The 17,635-nt window shown below is 36.1% G+C and overlaps 2 protein-coding genes across 4 annotated transcripts in view; one reads left to right on the top strand and one right to left on the bottom strand.

Annotated features, from left to right (window-relative positions):
- The window catches only part of LOC128205458 (pumilio homolog 1-like), a 32,423-nt gene extending 29,826 nt beyond the window's left edge, over positions 1-2,597 (bottom strand). For all 3 annotated transcript variants that reach the window (XM_052907106.1, XM_052907108.1, XM_052907107.1), the window contains exons 1-3: positions 2,503-2,597; positions 2,064-2,305; positions 245-313 (exon numbers count right to left, since the gene is read on the bottom strand). In XM_052907106.1, the coding sequence (XP_052763066.1) occupies positions 245-313; positions 2,064-2,279 (285 nt within the window). In that variant the 5' untranslated portion in view covers positions 2,280-2,305; positions 2,503-2,597. The remainder of the gene's footprint in view (positions 1-244; positions 314-2,063; positions 2,306-2,502) is intronic.
- Positions 2,598-10,384: 7,787 nt separating this feature from the next.
- LOC128204763 (rhomboid-related protein 2-like) lies at positions 10,385-17,239 on the top strand. Its single transcript, XM_052906169.1, has 8 exons — positions 10,385-10,432; positions 10,735-10,893; positions 11,150-11,311; positions 11,505-11,659; positions 13,001-13,214; positions 13,452-13,545; positions 14,680-14,775; positions 15,472-17,239. The coding sequence occupies exons 1-8, from the start codon at positions 10,385-10,387 to the stop codon at positions 15,645-15,647; spliced, it is 1,104 nt and encodes a 367-aa protein (XP_052762129.1). The 3' UTR covers positions 15,648-17,239.
- Positions 17,240-17,635: the final 396 nt, after the last annotated feature.

Below are 17,635 nucleotides of genomic sequence, written 5' to 3'. Positions count from 1 at the left end.
TCTTATATACATAGGCCCTGAACCTCCACACGGAGAACTGGTTATGCCAATTTACATATTACCCAATACATGAATGTACTATGAACGCAATTCTGCAGGATAGTTCATATAAATCTTATTGATTTTTTTTTGTCTAGTGCTTGGGAGAAATATAAGCTTATCTAGATTGCTTTGGGACTGGTGCGAACATAAGGCATCTACAACAGATCAAAATCCTATGTTTAATCATTAATCTGATACTTACCTCGCGGTTGTCGAGTGCCATGGTGTGGAAGTTTCTCTCCAACTCTTGCACAGTCATTCCACCCCGAGACTAGAAGGAAATGATAAAAGACCTGATCATTGATTGCAAGTAATGCACCCAGTGTTTTTCTCACCAGGGCCATTCGAATTGTAAATACATGCACAATGATTATGATTATTTTTTAAATATAGGGTAACAGGGTGAGAAAAATGTGCGTCGTGTCCATTTCTGGAAACCAGGTCCCCTCTTTAACAGCCTGAGCACTCAACAGCATGAGCTACTGAACCGCTAACACATTTTCTCACAACTTCTATAATTATCGGTACTGTGACAAGTTCCCAGCAAACTGGAAATAAGTCCTCAAATTTGACAAACACCAGTGCTATGGAAAACACATAGTTAACACTGAGTGCGAGTTACATGCTATACAGTGCCACCATAGTCCCTTGGTGAGCGTCAAATATCATAGGGTGAAAAATGTGTAGTCAGAAAGGGGCTCGAATCGGGGACCCCTCACTTACATAAGTGCTCAAACAACTGAGCTACCAGACCACTTACACACCTTCATACAACCTGAATAGGTATTGATACCTTGACATTCTGCTCCAAACATCACTTAAATGATTTCTTTCTATAAACCATACCCTAAATAACATTTTATCCAATACTGGCTTAAAACTTTTTCTAAATGAGCTTTAGATGAATTTTATGAGCATTGTGAGCAAAATCTTTAAACTAAAATGTATTTTAACTTCACAAAGCCATGACATGTCTATGTGCTCTGTGCTGAAAGGTGGTTGTTGAAAATTGCACATAGAAAGACTTCAATTGAGATTTTTCTATGAAATATTCAATACTTCTTCACAATATATTGCCCGACATGTCACATGTATTATATTGTTTGCATCAATAATGTGAAATTAATTTGCTTCTGTCCACAAACTTGACAAACAGCCCTCATACTGTATCCCTACTAGTATTGCACCAGTCAATTGTAACCATGGCACCCCCCCCCCAGGTCCGGGGAATAGCGGGGAATTTGACTTTCGGTCCAGCCAACCCCGGGTAAAATCCCCGCCCTGCGGAAATGAACAGATAGTAATATCCCTGCCAAATGCCCCCGCACCCCAGAGACCCTAGGTAAGCCCATTCTCTGCTACATTTTGCGCGAAGACAAAACCATCGCATTCACCCGGCACTGCGGGGCCACCTTAAAGGTAAATCACGGCCCATTTCCCCAGCTATCCCTGGTATATATCCCCAGACCTGGGGGGCCGTGGTTACAATTGACTAGTGCATATGAGGTACACTTTCATATTTTACATCATTAGAATGACTTTTTTAACACATTATATAAAAAATTTGTGTCATTAGACATTCATTTTGAACAGTTCATGCAAACTATTTAAGTCTGTATCTGTTTAAAGCATTTTAAACTGACTCTTGGTATAAAAAGTGGATTTTCTTTCCCAAGACCATTCTCTTGGTATAAAAAGTGGATTTTCTTTCCCAAGACCATGATGACCCATTTTTTTATCTTGAACATTATTTGCAACAGACAAGTTCACCCCTTTCGCACCAATGTGCAAATTGACGCAAAATCAACTTGGTACATACGTAAAACAGATGCAATCCAAAAAAATACACAATTATTTACAATAAAAACAAAGTGGAAAGAAACAGCACAAGTAACAAAGAGCTCTCAAGAAAGGTCATGGTCACTTTTTTACAGCGTGAATCATCAATGCACCTATACAACCATATAAGAATCAGAAAACAATGACCGTTTGCATGCAAAATGACAAATATTCCAACTTGCCTGCTCAATAACGCTGTCATCTCCAACGGCCCACTTTTTGTTGGAATAACTGCTCGGGTCAGGCTGCTCTTGCAACTGGGGACGTTGGAAAAAGTAACTTACACCCGCATCGTCTTTCGAAATGTTTCCACTTTGCCTCATACCGGCCATGTTTCCGTGTGACAGCAGCGTACGGCTATCGTCCCATGAAGTTTCGTTCATGCTGACTACAGGCATCTACAACTCATACCCTTAAACGCGACCTAAAAGGCAAAATTTTACCAAAATAACAACTAGGCCAATTTTTATGGAAATGTATGTGGCGGGAGGTTACGATCAAAACAATGCCTCAATTCCCAGAAAAAAATATTGCTCGGTAAAAATATGATTGCAATTACACAGAAGAAAGTCCATATTAGCCATTAATTGCAAAACTGAGAGAAGACAACACAATGTTTACCAGGATGACTGCGATATTTTCTTTACTGTTTTTGTTACTCTAAAAGGTAGACATTTTCTTATCGCTTTGAATTGTGGGTAAACATGTGCACTGAGACCTGACGTCATCGTCCGGGAAAATTGAAAGTTGGAAATTCCCATTGCCTAAGTAGGTCACGAAAGACATGCAATCTTATCTAGGTCAAATTGATACTTTATTAAAAACCCTTCAATGATATGTAAATACATTTGATTTTATATACGATTGTCCTTAAATCAATCTGCTTGGCACTTTACGATTTTACACATAAATTTTAGTTATAGCGGACGCGTAAGAAACGGTCATTTACGTATTAAGAGGTTCGGTAATTATTTTGGCATTTTTATACAGTAATTTTTTTACAAAACCTTTGAACACTTATACCTCCCTGTCGCACCTATAGCAGCCTTTAAGTCTTCATACAAAACTACATACTTTACGAATACAATGACTTAAAGCTGCACTCTCACAGATTGAACGTTTTGACAACTTTTTTTATATATTTTGTCTTGGAACGAGCTAATCTATGCGAAAATTCATGGAAACCAGCGATAAAAGACTGCTGACAAAAAATCGAATTGCAGTTTTCATATTTAAGTTCAAAAATTGATGTTTTATACATTTTTCTTAAACCGTTACTAACGCTCTTAGTCATAAAACATTAATTTTCGAACGGAACTTGAATATGAAAATGTGTGATCTGATCTTTTGTCAGCATATATTATTATATATCACTGGTTTGCTATTATAATTGACGCAAAATATAAAAACCTGTGACAGTGCAGCTGTAAGGTAAAGTCGAGTAATTTATGCATTTATCACGTTTTGTTTCTGCGTGCGCGTCAGATGGCCTATGGTCTTTCGACTTAAAAAGGGGTGTTTGGCACCTGGGTATAAATACGCTTACCAAACGCCATCTCCACCACCCTCCACCCCTTATCAGTGGTGAAAAGAAAATGAGCTGTCGACACTTTCGTGGTGCAGCTGTGTCTTTTGTTTATTTGTACACACGTGAGTATGCCGCTTCACTAGCGGATCCAGGGGGACTCCCCCCCCCCCCACACACACACAAAAAAAAAACAAAAAATAAAAACAATAAAAAATAATATATAGATAAATAAATAAATAAATAAGTAAATAAATGAATGAATGAATGAATGAATGAATGAATGAATGAATGAATGAATGAATGAATGAATGAATGAATGAATGAATGAATGAATGAATGAATGAATGAATTAATGAATTAATGAATGAATGAATTAATGAATTAATTAATTAATGAACTGGCTATCAGTAACCCTTAATAAATAAATAAATAAATAAATAAATAATAAATATAAAAAAACGTCCAAGTTCCATGTTTAATACTTATATTATAAAGGAAAATAAAATAAAGTACGCCCCAAAAGCACCATTTCGGACTATAAATTGCTAAAATTACGCACCTAAGTTATGCCCCCTCTAATGTTAAATCCTGGATCCACCCATTGCCATGAGCTTTTAGTTCATCAGTAAACGCGGAACTAAGCGGAATATCAGTAAAAGTATTAGTGGCTATCAGTAACCGTACTCGAATTATTGGTATCCATATGATTTAAAGGACCGGTTAATTTCCGTTCATAAAATAAATGGTGTTAAAAATTAGTGTGGCAATTTCACGTATGGATCCCCGGTTACTCTTTGGTATATTTCAATTATAACTCTTTAAAACATGTGTGGGGGAAAATCACGTAAGTTGACCGTCTGGATTGAAAAGAATATCAGATTTAAATATGTTATATGTATTACACATTATGATCCTTGTCTGAATTCGGCATGCGCATTTCTCGGTATTGCGGGGGACAACACGGCAGTTTAAATATGTTTAAGCTTTGAAAAATAGATGTATAAATATATGTATTCATTTTACTCCTCCGTTAGTGAAGAAATTAACGTGTATACAGATGAGTACACTAAATATATACACACAAATATGATACGATATACACGGACATTAATGGAACAGAGATGGATGTATAATGAATATATAACATTTTATGTAATGATTTACAAAAACAACAGCATACACGCACCTATAAATATCACATATATATATAAACACTAAGAAAAAAGTGAAAAACATTACTATATCATTTTGTCAAACTTAGAAGACGTGTTTGCTGTGGTGATGTCTTTTCCCATGGTGTGACACTATTGGTTAGTGCAACGGCTTCATAAAAATAATAATGCAAGTAGGCTGTAAGTTCTCGGTCAATGTCATCCAAGGACGTTATTTTCACTTACATGGACTACAGGAACATAAATGAACATTTTTAGAGTTGTGCCCGTTTTTTATGTAAAGCTACGATTTTCATACTTATACGAGAGAGAGAGAGAGAGAGAGAGAGAGAGAGAGATACGATTTTCATACTTATACGAGAGAGAGAGAGAGAGAGAGAGAGAGAGAGAGAGAGAGAGATACGATTTTCATACTTATACGAGAGAGAGAGAGAGAGAGAGAGAGAGAGAGAGAGAGATACGATTTTCATACTTATACGAGAGAGAGAGAGAGAGAGAGAGAGAGATACGATTTTCATACTTATACGAGAGAGAGAGAGAGAGAGAGAGAGAGAGAGAGAGAGAGAGAGAGAGAGATACGATTTTCATACTTATACGAGAGAGAGAGAGAGAGAGAGAGAGAGAGAGAGAGAGAGAGATACGATTTTCATACTTATACGAGAGAGAGAGAGAGAGAGAGAGAGAGAGAGAGAGAGAGAGAGAGAGAGAGATACGATTTTCATACTTATACGAGAGAGAGAGAGAGAGAGAGAGAGAGAGAGAGAGAGAGAGAGAGATACGATTTTCATACTTATACGAGAGAGAGAGAGAGAGAGAGAGAGAGAGAGAGAGAGAGAGAGAGAGAGATACGATTTTCATACTTATACGAGAGAGAGAGAGAGAGAGAGAGAGAGAGAGAGAGAGATACGATTTTCATACTTATACGAGAGAGAGAGAGAGAGAGAGAGAGAGAGAGAGAGAGAGAGAGAGAGAGAGAGAGATACGATTTTCATACTTATACGAGAGAGAGAGAGAGAGAGAGAGAGAGAGAGAGAGAGAGAGAGAGAGAGAGAGAGAGAGGGGGGGGATATTCTTTATTAACTCCGATATGAAGAGACATGACACATTATAATTAGAACATAAAACAAAGAAACATATAGAAACAAAAGTTTACATAAAATATGTACAACAAACAAATATATCAGGTAAGAAGGATATTAACTACAAATAATACATCGAGTAATACTGTATAATAATTATGCATCTATACCTGTACTTATATATTTATAGTGAATGAAACATAGTTTTGTAGTTTCATATATCTTTCCTCATTCTACGACGTCTTATTGTTATTGTTTTACATATATAATAATTCCGTGTTTATATTTTGAATTTATACCGTGTTAGCCAAACAAACTAAGCTTATCATCTTAGTTCGCTACCAGAGAGTCCGACAGATATCATACGGTTTGTATGTGTAACTACCAGAGAAAACAATATGTCCAACTTCATTGTCGGAAATACAGGCCCTACTTTTTCGAAACTTTTTGAGTTAAACAGACTTTTATTTAGACTTTAAAGAAGTGTATTTTGTTTAACAATATTTCTAACTTAAACCTAGTGTTTGAAAATCGGACTCCATTTGCTATCGATAATCGAATCGAATCGGACCAAGCATTTTGATTTACTAGCAAACAATAATCGAAAGTTCATAATATCATTAAGCAATACATTCTTTATACATAGTATCATCATGATCATTTAAATGGTTAAACCTGAGATCAGTAAGTGATGCTTTAGTCATGCCACTTGCAACAGTAAGTAAATTTCCATAACCTTTCTGTCTTTTATAACTCAACGAGGAGAGACCGGGAAATAGTGTCGCCCCTCAACGAAACAACATAAAAACACAACAAATACTAATAATTGCACATTAATTGCAAAATGATGCACACCGCATCATGTAAGTTATCTTAGCATATTATCCATGTAAAAGCATATCAAATATTTGTGAACCAGCTTAACATTCAATAAACTGTAATATTGAAAATTTCATTAAAAAATCTTAATTTGATAAAACTTTCACAAAAAAGTAAATTAATGAATTACAAACGATACTAAAAAAATGTTTTAAAAACAGAATGCATGGAGCCGGGATCACCGGTAAGACCGGACCCACTACACCATAAAGACAGGTTATTGAAGAAGGTTTTATGATTCATATGAACAATTTGTTTTTGCGCAAAAGTGTTTGCATTCACCGCATTTGTGTAAGCGAGTGACCTCCCATGTTAAAATGACTTCTACGAACATTTACCGGAAACAAAAATTGACATTTACTCGACATTTACCACACACAAAAAAATACGTAGTTACCGGAAATAGCATTAGCAACATCGATTTTGGACAACCACTATCGATTGTCGCCGACATAGCATTGTCAGCGACGATTAATCGACTGTACTCGATTATCGTTTCATCACTACTTAAACCTGATTTTGATTAAAAGGGTTTTTTCTCAACTATCAGAGAGATAAGTTCAATAAACAGTCCAGCACTTCCAAACAAGTAAAAATGTAAAATAAATCACAAATTATATATAAAAAGAAATAGTGGGCTTAGTATAATAACAGACTAAAACGTTGTTTTGAGAAATAGGTCCCAGATCATTTTACCCATTGTATTTGTTGACATAAATGTTAATCCGTTTAGTTTTAAGATGAATTTGAAGAATGATTTTTTATGATTTTTACCGTACGAACTATTGATTTAGTTGGCAGTTTGTCTGTTTATGGTCATGTGGACTTGATTTATTTCAATAAAGTGAATTGAATTGAAATATATTTTTAGTATAGGAATATTTCATCAAGTTCTCACCTCCAGAATTATTTTGAGTTCTTTCACACCAGACCTCTTCAGACTGTTGCCCCATTAGTGGCCTCAACATATGTGAGGATCAAGTTGCATCAAGTCAAATAAGGTGTTCAAGATTTAAACAAAATCATTTCAGTCTTGAAAATAATTATAAATTACGGATAGATTTGTCGCATTTTGAAAATATTTAGATTTCAAGTTTATGGCTAAATTTCAATATTTCATTATTAAATCAATATTAGTCGCCCACAAATGACAATGTTTTAACATGAATATGAATATGAATATGACCTCAAAAAGTTAACAGGGATAAATCTGAACTTAAAGAGCACACATCTGAACCAAGTTCTATTTATAGATGTTAAATAGTGATACCATAAATCAAGCGTAACCAATAAACATGCGAGTGTACATGACAGTGTCTTATACTATCATTTACCTTTTACTCAAATTCTACATTTTTATTTACCAGTGATGATGAAATTTGATATATATTAAATTTGATACCAAGATTATTCAAATGAACACAATGGATGTTAAATAAGGTATTCATTACTCGGATATGTGGAATATATAAAGGAATATTCAGATAACTTTTGGTAATAAATGCCGATGTTTTGGATTTATATGTAGGTCAGGGTTATGTTAGACAGGAAGTTTAAACTATATATTGTCTTATCACAACTGATGATTTTAACAACCAAAGCACATTGGTAGAGTTGGTCATTGAGCGATGGTTACTTAATTCAACGATACAGTGCGGTTTATGCAAACCGAATCTCAAGTGAATGATGAACTAGTGTTATAATCTGAACACATACAACTTATATTTATAATGTGACTAAACATGCAACTATATTATAGCAGCTATTAAGCGTCACTATCCAATACATTACCATCAACTTAATCATCATCAGCAGCAAGAGTAGCAGCAGCAACAGCAACGATTACAACATCAACAGCAGCCGCAGTAGGAGCAATCACGTAAAGGGGTCGGTTACGTCACATTATGACGTCATGTTGCACGTGCAGCCATAGGGAGTGGCAGAGTAACGATGAATTTCTGCGGGAGATCGAAGGGGTACGTTCAATACGTAAAGAGTTTTTGCTGCAAAAGTTTTCTTTATAACGATAAAAAAAAAAACATTTGAACAAAAAGTTATTGTTTAATGAGTTTTACGGTCCATTAAAATAGGAACAATATAGGTAGATGCAAAATATTTCAATGCATTATTATGTTTGACACGTTTGACTTCAATTATCTAAACAAAAAGTGTGTACAGATAACAAAATATAAGCCTTAAAAAGTGTGTGTTTTTTCCAATTATACAATAGCTACCCTAGTTAAAAAAAACACGCAAAAATATCCCTTATATTTTTTTTCATCTTTACACTAATTATATGCTTTTTGTTTTGTTTTGACCATTAAAGTCAAATGAGTTGAACATGATAATGCATTAAAAAACTCTCTTTTGCATCAACCAATATTGTGCGCCTTTAAAGTCACACAAGTAAAACATAATAATGCATTATTTATTTATTTATTTTTTGCATCAGCCTACATGTACATTGTGAGCGTATATTTAGACTTATAACTGATATATGATTTATTGCTGTATGTATGTTTCCCTTTCATATACATGCACGTGCAGCTCTTCAACAAGGTAAGATTATATTCAAGTCTTTCAAATACACGGCTGCGAAACAGTGGCTCCAGCTCTTTTAGGAGCTGTGTATAAAAAGAGCCAATGATATTTCTCATCAAAACGTGCATTATTATACAGAGTATTGGCTCAGCCTCCACGCTTTGGCTCCAGCTCCCTGGCTTTTGGCTCCAGCTCAACACAGAAAAAGAGTATAAACATGCTTATTCCGGTAAACAGATGGTAATTTTTATTCTCGACAAAATAAAAGCACTCGATAATACTGGTTTTATCTTAAATGTAAGCTTCTTGAGTGAAATTCAGCTGAAAATTGGTGAAAATGTTCTACTTTCGTTTGTAAACATGCTTGTGTTTGATGGGAGAATCGGTTTTATAACTCCATAAACAATATGTTTACAAAATAACCGAAAAACGTGTGAAGATTAAACATATTTATATGGCACTGCATTCCCCGATTTCTCAAATAAGCCCTCATAATTGTGATATTAGATAAAATAACGAGTCATACCTACGTTTTACGATTATATCCGTTCTTTTGCTCTAGCTCGGAAGTGTCATTGGTTCTTTTTTAATACATAGCTCCTAAAAGAGCTGGAGCCACTGTTTCGCATCCGTGAAATAACAATAAATGATATAGATTTGTATGTTTATAAAGATCCAGAATGTTCAGCATGTTTTTGAAATAAAAAACATTCAGTTTCAAAACCTAAAGAGATAAAAAGTAGCCAACGGTCTTAGATGCATGGTAAAACCCATTCGGAGCTCTTCGCCCATTTTTAAAAAATATCCGGATGTATTTGGACGGTTAACATACTCAAAAAGTGGAACGTTTAAGTCCGCTGCAAGTAGATCGCGTAGTTATTTTATCTAGCATTTAAACTTTATGACTTAATTCTTGGGAATCTTAATTATGTTTGCAATAATACACTTCAATGGTATCAATTTAAACTTAGATCAATAAATACAACTCTAAAACACTACATTAAATTAATGATATAATTAAAAAAATTACGAACTACTTCAACTGATGTACCGACATACATCCGAGGTTGTTTTCGATAAAAATGGCCGAGAAGTTCCGAATGCCATCTCCTCCATACGACGATCTGTTGATCAGAGACATCAAAATAAATTTCCTTAAATTCTATAATGAATTAACCAATTTGCACACAAACTAACACTAATTTCTTATGGTTCACGACACCATTAAATGGAGAACGTTTCAATTGTATACTAACTTAACATCGTTAGAAAAAAGGTTACGTTCCTTGTAAAAAATAAACAAAATGGTTGAACGTAACCACAGTGTATTCGAAACTTTGACCACATCCGCTGTAGGAGTACAAAAAGCGGTGAACATGTAAATGAAGAAAGATTATCAAGTAGATTCAGAATGTTCAGCATGTTTTTGAAATCAAAAACCATTAAGTTTCAAAACTTGTATAAAGACGAAAAGTAGCCAATGGTCTTGGATGGTAAAACCATGGTTTGTAACACTGTTATGTGTTAATAAAAAGTAAATAGGAGAAAAATGTCACTTCCGAATAGTGTAAATTGCCCTGTTTCAAAGCAAAATATCCGAGGTGTTCCGATTGTCTTGTCTGATGCTCTGTTCAGCCTTGTTATCTATCTCCAGCACGGCAATGAAGGCATACAGCGTGACGAACTGGAAACCACATTGCTACACGACGATGCATACACTCACGTTATTTCCGCCCGGAAGTGGAAACGTCTACTTGACCGAGCAGACGAAGATAGAGACCGGTTCATAACGTTTCCGGAATTTAAAAATATGGTTAGAAAAAACTTAATAACACATGGTTTATTGGCCTGATAACATCTGACTTTGAATATTCCTTCAAATTATTTAATGAAGATACATTTAAGTTATTCACACACTGGATCCTGCCTTCTGTTCGGTCACGACATACAAGCGGTTTCTTACTTTAGACATCTTTCAAAGAACTTACTTTCGACAACTTGTCAAATAAGTAACACAAACACACAACTTGTAACTTAGCATTAACTGAACTGGCTGGTGTACACTTCAGTATGAAAAGTTCGGCCTCAGTCAAGCGGAACGGACGGCCATGAAGCGATTTCTGGGAGCCGCCCTGGTGAACATCGTCCCGCGAGCGTGGCGCACGGACTTCCTCCGAAATTACAACTGTCGCCCGCCGCCATTCTTTATGCCAGTCGTTAGTCTACTAGAGGTATGGTCATATGTATATAATGATTGAGTAAAATAATACCACGTGTCTTTCGTTCCTACGTCAACGTAACACCAAACCGTGCCAGTTCCTAAATTTGCACAGAAATCTGTGTTCTGTTAACAAACCAACGCGTAATTTAAACACATGCGGGTCAGTGTTTCTGTACCGTAACTTATACTGTCAATCGCACCAGGTGGGCGTTTTTATTTACTACGCTATCCTGCTTGGGCGGGGCGGAAGGCCGGTCACCGCGTTCGAAGGTCTACCCAACCCTAACGTGCTTATGTACGTCCCTACACGCCGGTATGAGGCATGGAGATATATCACCTACATGTTGGTTCATCAAGGGTAAGAAATAAAAACCATTCACCATTTAATAAATGAACTCTCGTCCAAACTGTCTGACAGTATAGAACACTTACCTATATGCAGTCTCATTTTAGATAGCTACGCTAATCCTTTTATCGAATCGAATTAGACTAAGTATTTCGATTTACTATCGGACTATATATATAATCGAACGATACCAAAAAGGTTTCTAAAACAGAGTACATTGAGCCGGGATCCCCGGTATTTGCAGGTAAGACCGGACCCATACGCCATAGAGATAGATTATTGAGGTTTTATGAAATATATAAACAATTAAAAACAATTTGTAATTTTGGGAGAGTTTGTAAGTTTTTAAGCAGAAGTGTTTTCATTCACCGCTTTTGGGTAAGAGAGTGACCTCCCCTGTTAAAATGGACTCAAAGAGAATTTACCGGAAAGACAAATTGACATTTACGCTTCTTTAACCGCAAAACAAAAAGTACCGCGAATATTAGCGACATGGATTTTGGACAACCACTATCGATTGTCGCCGACATAGCATTGTCAGCGACGATTTATCGATTAAACTCGATAATCGTTTCATCACTACCTTTAATAGATCCACCTACAATATAGTATCCAACTAAGCCTCTAACATCCAGCTGCAATATAACATCCAGCTATGCAGCTTAGTTTCAGAATTTAACAACTTACGATTACAGCCACCCATTTAACATATTTACGCTCCATCGCATAGAAAATCAATCCCACAAAAGCTTGAAACGTAATCCTCACAGAATCATTTAATCAAATCCAACATTTTAGAAATGTTCTAGCACTAGTTATTTTTTTAAGAAATTATTGTTTACCAAGACCATGACCAGAGAAGATTACCCTAAAATATCAAATAACAATGTTCCTACATGTACATTATACAGAAATCCCAAGAAACTTTTTCTCGAATTCAATTAGAATCTTGTGTATGATATTCATAAAAATCAATAAACGGAGTTAATATAGAAATATCTTGAACCAAATCTTGACATACATTCTAAAATTTCATATGTATAATATAATAGTTTATTTATATGATTCTATGTCACCCTGTACACAAAATACCAGCTTTCCATACAATGGTGGTCTGAATTTAAACATCTACAAACGCACCAGCTACACAACCCGCTTCCCTGCTTTGAATCTGTGTTCATAACTGCTCCTTAGCGTATACCCTGAAATTGCACAGAACACTGCGCATGACATTTGCAAAAACATATACATATAAAATGACAATAGTGTCTACCAGTCATTTCTACGTCAAGCTTCAACCTTCAAACTATCTGTTTCAAGCTTCATCGATCATCTACCTGCATTTTATTCCAGCTACATCCACCTGCTATTCAACCTGTGTTTTCAACTTTTCCTCGGACTGCCCCTAGAGATAGTACACAAGTGGTGGCGAGTGGCTCTCGTCTATGTTGGCGGGGTGGTTGGCGGATCCCTCGCCCACTCCGTTACTGATATTTCTGTAAATCTCGCTGGTGCTAGTGGTGGCTGCTACGCAATCATAGGGGCGCATATTGCTTCCGTCATTTTGGTGAGTTATTCATACGTGTCGTTAGGAAAGCGGAAACTAGACCATCCCATTTGAACCATTCACTAAAGTAACTAACTGTTGGTGCAATTGCCTAAAGATCACCTTCTTGAAGGAACTGTAAGTTAAACACAATATTTCACTTAAGAAAAGTTCTTGTTCAGATTTTCGCTGTGTTTAGTCTGCAGGCTTGTCAACTGCATGTGAAGCCTTAGTCATATTTCCTTCTTCTTTTTTTAGAATTGGAAGGAGATGAATTTCAAGTGTTCCGCCAAAGACCCTGTCCGCCTTCTAACAAGCGCCTACGTTCGACTCACTCTGCTTGTTTTGCTAAGTAAGTAAACATAAGAGCAATCGGATAACCTCGGCCATTATTTTGTTGTTTTAGTTTAAGTTAAGTACAGAAATTCTGAAGTTCATATACTCATTGTTACATGCCTTATTTCTTTTTATATTCGATTATCACGTGGCCGTGAATCAAAGCATGGTTATACCATCTGAGACCATTGGCTGCCTTCCATATTTATAGGTTTTGCAGATGAATGGCCGAACATGCTGGATCTACTTGATCTACTTTCTATTGTTAACATGTCCGCTGCATTGTTTGTCCTCCTACACCGGATATTGTCATTTTACCGAATACACAGTGATAACGTTCAACCAATTTTATTTTTCTTAGGGGAAACGTAACTTTTTTCTAACGTTGTTTAATCTCTAATTAGTACACGAGTGGAGCAAATTCTACCCATATAAAAATTATTATCGTGTTGGGGTCGTGAAGCACTAGAAATTAGTGTATAATTTCGCGTGCAAATTAGTCAACTGTCTATAGAATATATAGGGAATTTATTTAGTTGCCTGTGACGGTCTACTTAGCGTATGCCTCATAACACATTCGTATACCTTGCGAAGTTTACCGGAGATGGTCGCGTTACGATTGTTACAAGAGTTCCAAACTTGACATTTGATTATAAAAAAAAACATAAAAAATTGGGCCGATTGTTCAGAACTAGGTTTAAGTTTACAGCGTTGTTAACATTTTTGTTGTTAATTTATTCAAAGGTGAAATCGTTTATTTTGTGCTGATATATTTCAAAAGAACAAGTTTAGCAGAATCAATTGTCGCAATATTTGTATCAGTACCGCAGATTACGTGTGTGCAAATGACACATGATAACAACGTTGTTAACTTAGGCCCATCGTGTGTTATAATTAGTTCATCGTTACTGTAGATTCGAGGTTAAAAAATAATTTAACAAATATGCTCTACGCGTTTTATTTGGTATTGATGTGATCATATATTCTAGGAGATTGACGGTTTTATTTTTGATCAATTTTGGTTTTGAGATTTCCGGTACAGAGAGAATATTTATTGTTTGGTTGTATGATTTCATATGATAAAAGAACTATCTATCTAATAACGTTTAACGAATACCATAAAACTTTTTAATCCACCGATTGTTTGCAGTTGGAGCAGATGCAGTCAATGCGGTGTACCGTAGATTTTACGAGCCCGACAATTTCAAAGTGGGTATCACTGCGCACATCGGGGGTTTTCTCACAGGTAACAAACCTTTTTTGGGGGAGATAAGAAGCTTAAATTGGAAAAGGGACTGATTTAAAGTCATGCTCCAGTCAATTGTAACCACAGCCCCCAATTCCGGGGTATATCGGGAAAAGGCGGGGTAATGGGTCGTGTTTTTACCTTCCAGGTGGCCGTGCAGTGCCAGGTGAATGCGGTGGTTTTGTCTTCGCGCTAAAATAGCAGGTACTGAGCCTTACCTAGGATCCCTGGGGTGCGAGGACATTAAGCGGGGATTTTACCAGCAGTTCGTCCCCGCAGGACTGGTATTTTACCCGGGCTTGGCCAGCCCGAAAGTTAAAGTCCCCGCTGTTCCCCGGACCTGGGATGGGGGTGGAGCTCAGGTTACAATCGACTGGTGCATAACAATGTCAACGGGGGGATTTCAAAGTTAAAAAAAATATTATATCAGGGGAACCGCCTTTGGAGGGAGGGGCTGCTTAACAGTATCCATGGAAATGGTAGAGAAATCTCAACTGTATACCGTAAAACGTTCATCTAAGAGACCTTGGTTGGTTTGTTTGAGATAACTAAAACATGCAAACCACATGTCCTTTTACTATATCAACATTAAAAAAGAGAAACAAAGCATTTCCGTATTTTTAGGAATCATTCATTTTATATTATAAACGTGCCTGTGTTATCTGCATGATAATTCAAATCATTCTATACCTGCAGGTTTGTTGCTTGGAGTGATCGTCCTGAAGAACGTCAATATCCTCTCCTGGGAGAGACGTATAGGCTGGGCCGCCCTTGCCATCTGGCTGGCCGCCATCCTCGTCTGCATCCTCATTAATGGTCTACGCACCGGATATCCTGAAACAGACTTCACGTCAATATACTCACAGTTCTGATGTCATTGTTCCGAATATCTTTGTCACAACACGATTTCGGATCTATGTCGACTTTATAAAGCAAACTGTTCAATTACGAATTTTGTTATCCGCGGTCGATAAGGCTGATAAATGCAGAGAATAGTGCAGCGCAATCGGATCACCAGTACAACGAGCCACGGAGTTATGCTGGAGCATTAAGCACCAGTAAATTGTAACCCCGGCTGGTGCATTGGTAAATTTGACCAGTAAATTAAAATGGTGGCGGCGCCTACAAAGTGGATGTCTGCCTGTACGTTAAGTGTTAGACAGGCGACTTCTTTGTCTGATAAATAACAAAGTAGAATAGAATCAGGTATATTTTGTGATTGAATTACTACGCGATCTACTTGAAGCGTAGTTATATGTTAACAAATGACATTGTTAACCGTCCATATACATACGAGGTTGTTTCGGTGAAATTGGTCGAGGTACTCCGATTAAGTGCAACATAGGGTCGAATCTCAACAAAATCTAAACTCGGTTACGTTAAATAAAAAAATAAAACATTTAAAACGAAACTTTAAAGTCGTTATATATCGCAATGCGTTCATTGCGCATGCTCAGCAAAGCCTAATATCTAAAGCGTTTTGTAGCGAGCAAGCGTTTTACTACATTTATAAATGCAAACATTTAACTGTTTTAAAAACATTTTTTTATTTATCTACTGGTGAAGGCGTTGCCACGAAACGTTCAGCTGCTATAAAAGTTCTTAAAAACATATCGTCTTTGCTTGATGTTTTAAAATATATTATTCATGACTACAGTGCATACACTAAGAGGTCTTGTGAGTTTGAGATATATAAGAGCATTCCCAATTGTTTTAAAACTTGTAAAATGTTTTATTGTGTTCGTAGTAGGTGCGTGTTCTCCGTCCTGTATTGTAATCAATCTCTTATATCTATGATGATTTTCATTTGAATGTATCGAAGCTATTCTGTTTAGTTTGACATAATAATTCTTACAGCCGTGGCTGACATCGTCTATGTTTACGTATCAATATTTGTTAATACTGTGTGATGAATTGTTTGGAAGCATCCTAGATTCAATTATCCCCTAATTAGGACTTAGTATTTCCAATAGGAGATAATGTATATTAGTCCTTATTAGGAAATGCGAAGTCCTAATCACGAGTTATATTACTCCTAATTACGAGATAATATCGTTATTACGAGATAATAAGTCCCAACTACAAGAGGAGATACTAATGCGTAATTATGAGATAATAAGGTATATTTAAGATAAAAAATCGTTTTATGAGATACTTAATTCTAATTAGGATAATTTATCTTGTTATAACGATATCATGAGCCCTGAACCAAGAAACTCGTTATTAGGACCTATGCTCTCGTAACAAGGACCCTATATCTCCTAATTATGACTTAGTATTTCCGAATTACGAGCTTATAAATTAATTAGGACCCATTATATCCTAAATAGGACTTCTTATCTCCTAATTACGAGATAGCCTCGCTAAAAATAGTACAAACTGTTGCAATAGGACGCTTCCAAAGAGTTGACCTTAATGTATCGATATTAATGACCGATGTTTATTTTAATAAATGAACAACCCACTTTGCTTTGTGCTATATTTATTGTCATAATACCGCCATTGAAACTGTGGTTGGCTGCTTTGTTTTATTAATGGGCGAACCTTTGTGAATGTAATTTCTGTTTAAAGAGACGCCCTCACAGATATCATATTGGCGACAAATAGTCCAAAGCGCTCATTTATACACTCCAGCAATTTAAGTTTAACAAATACAAAAAAAATATCAACATGTACTCATTTTTTGTTTGTTTAATTATACAAATTTAAAAACCTGTTATCGTCCATTGCGTTAGTTTTCGGCAAAGGCGACATTGCTGCAAAGTGTTTGTTGCTAAAACGTCGAAAAACAGGTCATTACCATTGTGTTACGTTGTAGATTTATTTAGTGGTCTCTAACCTCAGGAATAATAAGAAAGAC

The sequence above is a fragment of the Mya arenaria genome, chromosome 10 (genome assembly GCF_026914265.1).
Source record: "Mya arenaria isolate MELC-2E11 chromosome 10, ASM2691426v1".
In the NCBI taxonomy this organism is placed as follows: Eukaryota; Metazoa; Mollusca; class Bivalvia; order Myida; family Myidae; genus Mya; species Mya arenaria.
Note: the sequence above shows the minus strand (reverse complement) of the source record. Positions and strands in the feature narration are given on the sequence as shown.

Coding starts and splice junctions, on each gene's coding strand:
- LOC128204763 (XM_052906169.1), top strand. CDS start 10,385: ATGGTTGAACGTAACCACAGTGTATTCGAAACTTTGACCACATCCGCT. Junction 11,312..11,504: donor CAGTCGTTAGTCTACTAGAG/GTATGGTCATAT, acceptor CAATCGCACCAG/GTGGGCGTTTTTATTTACTA. Junction 13,215..13,451: donor ATATTGCTTCCGTCATTTTG/GTGAGTTATTCA, acceptor TTCTTTTTTTAG/AATTGGAAGGAGATGAATTT.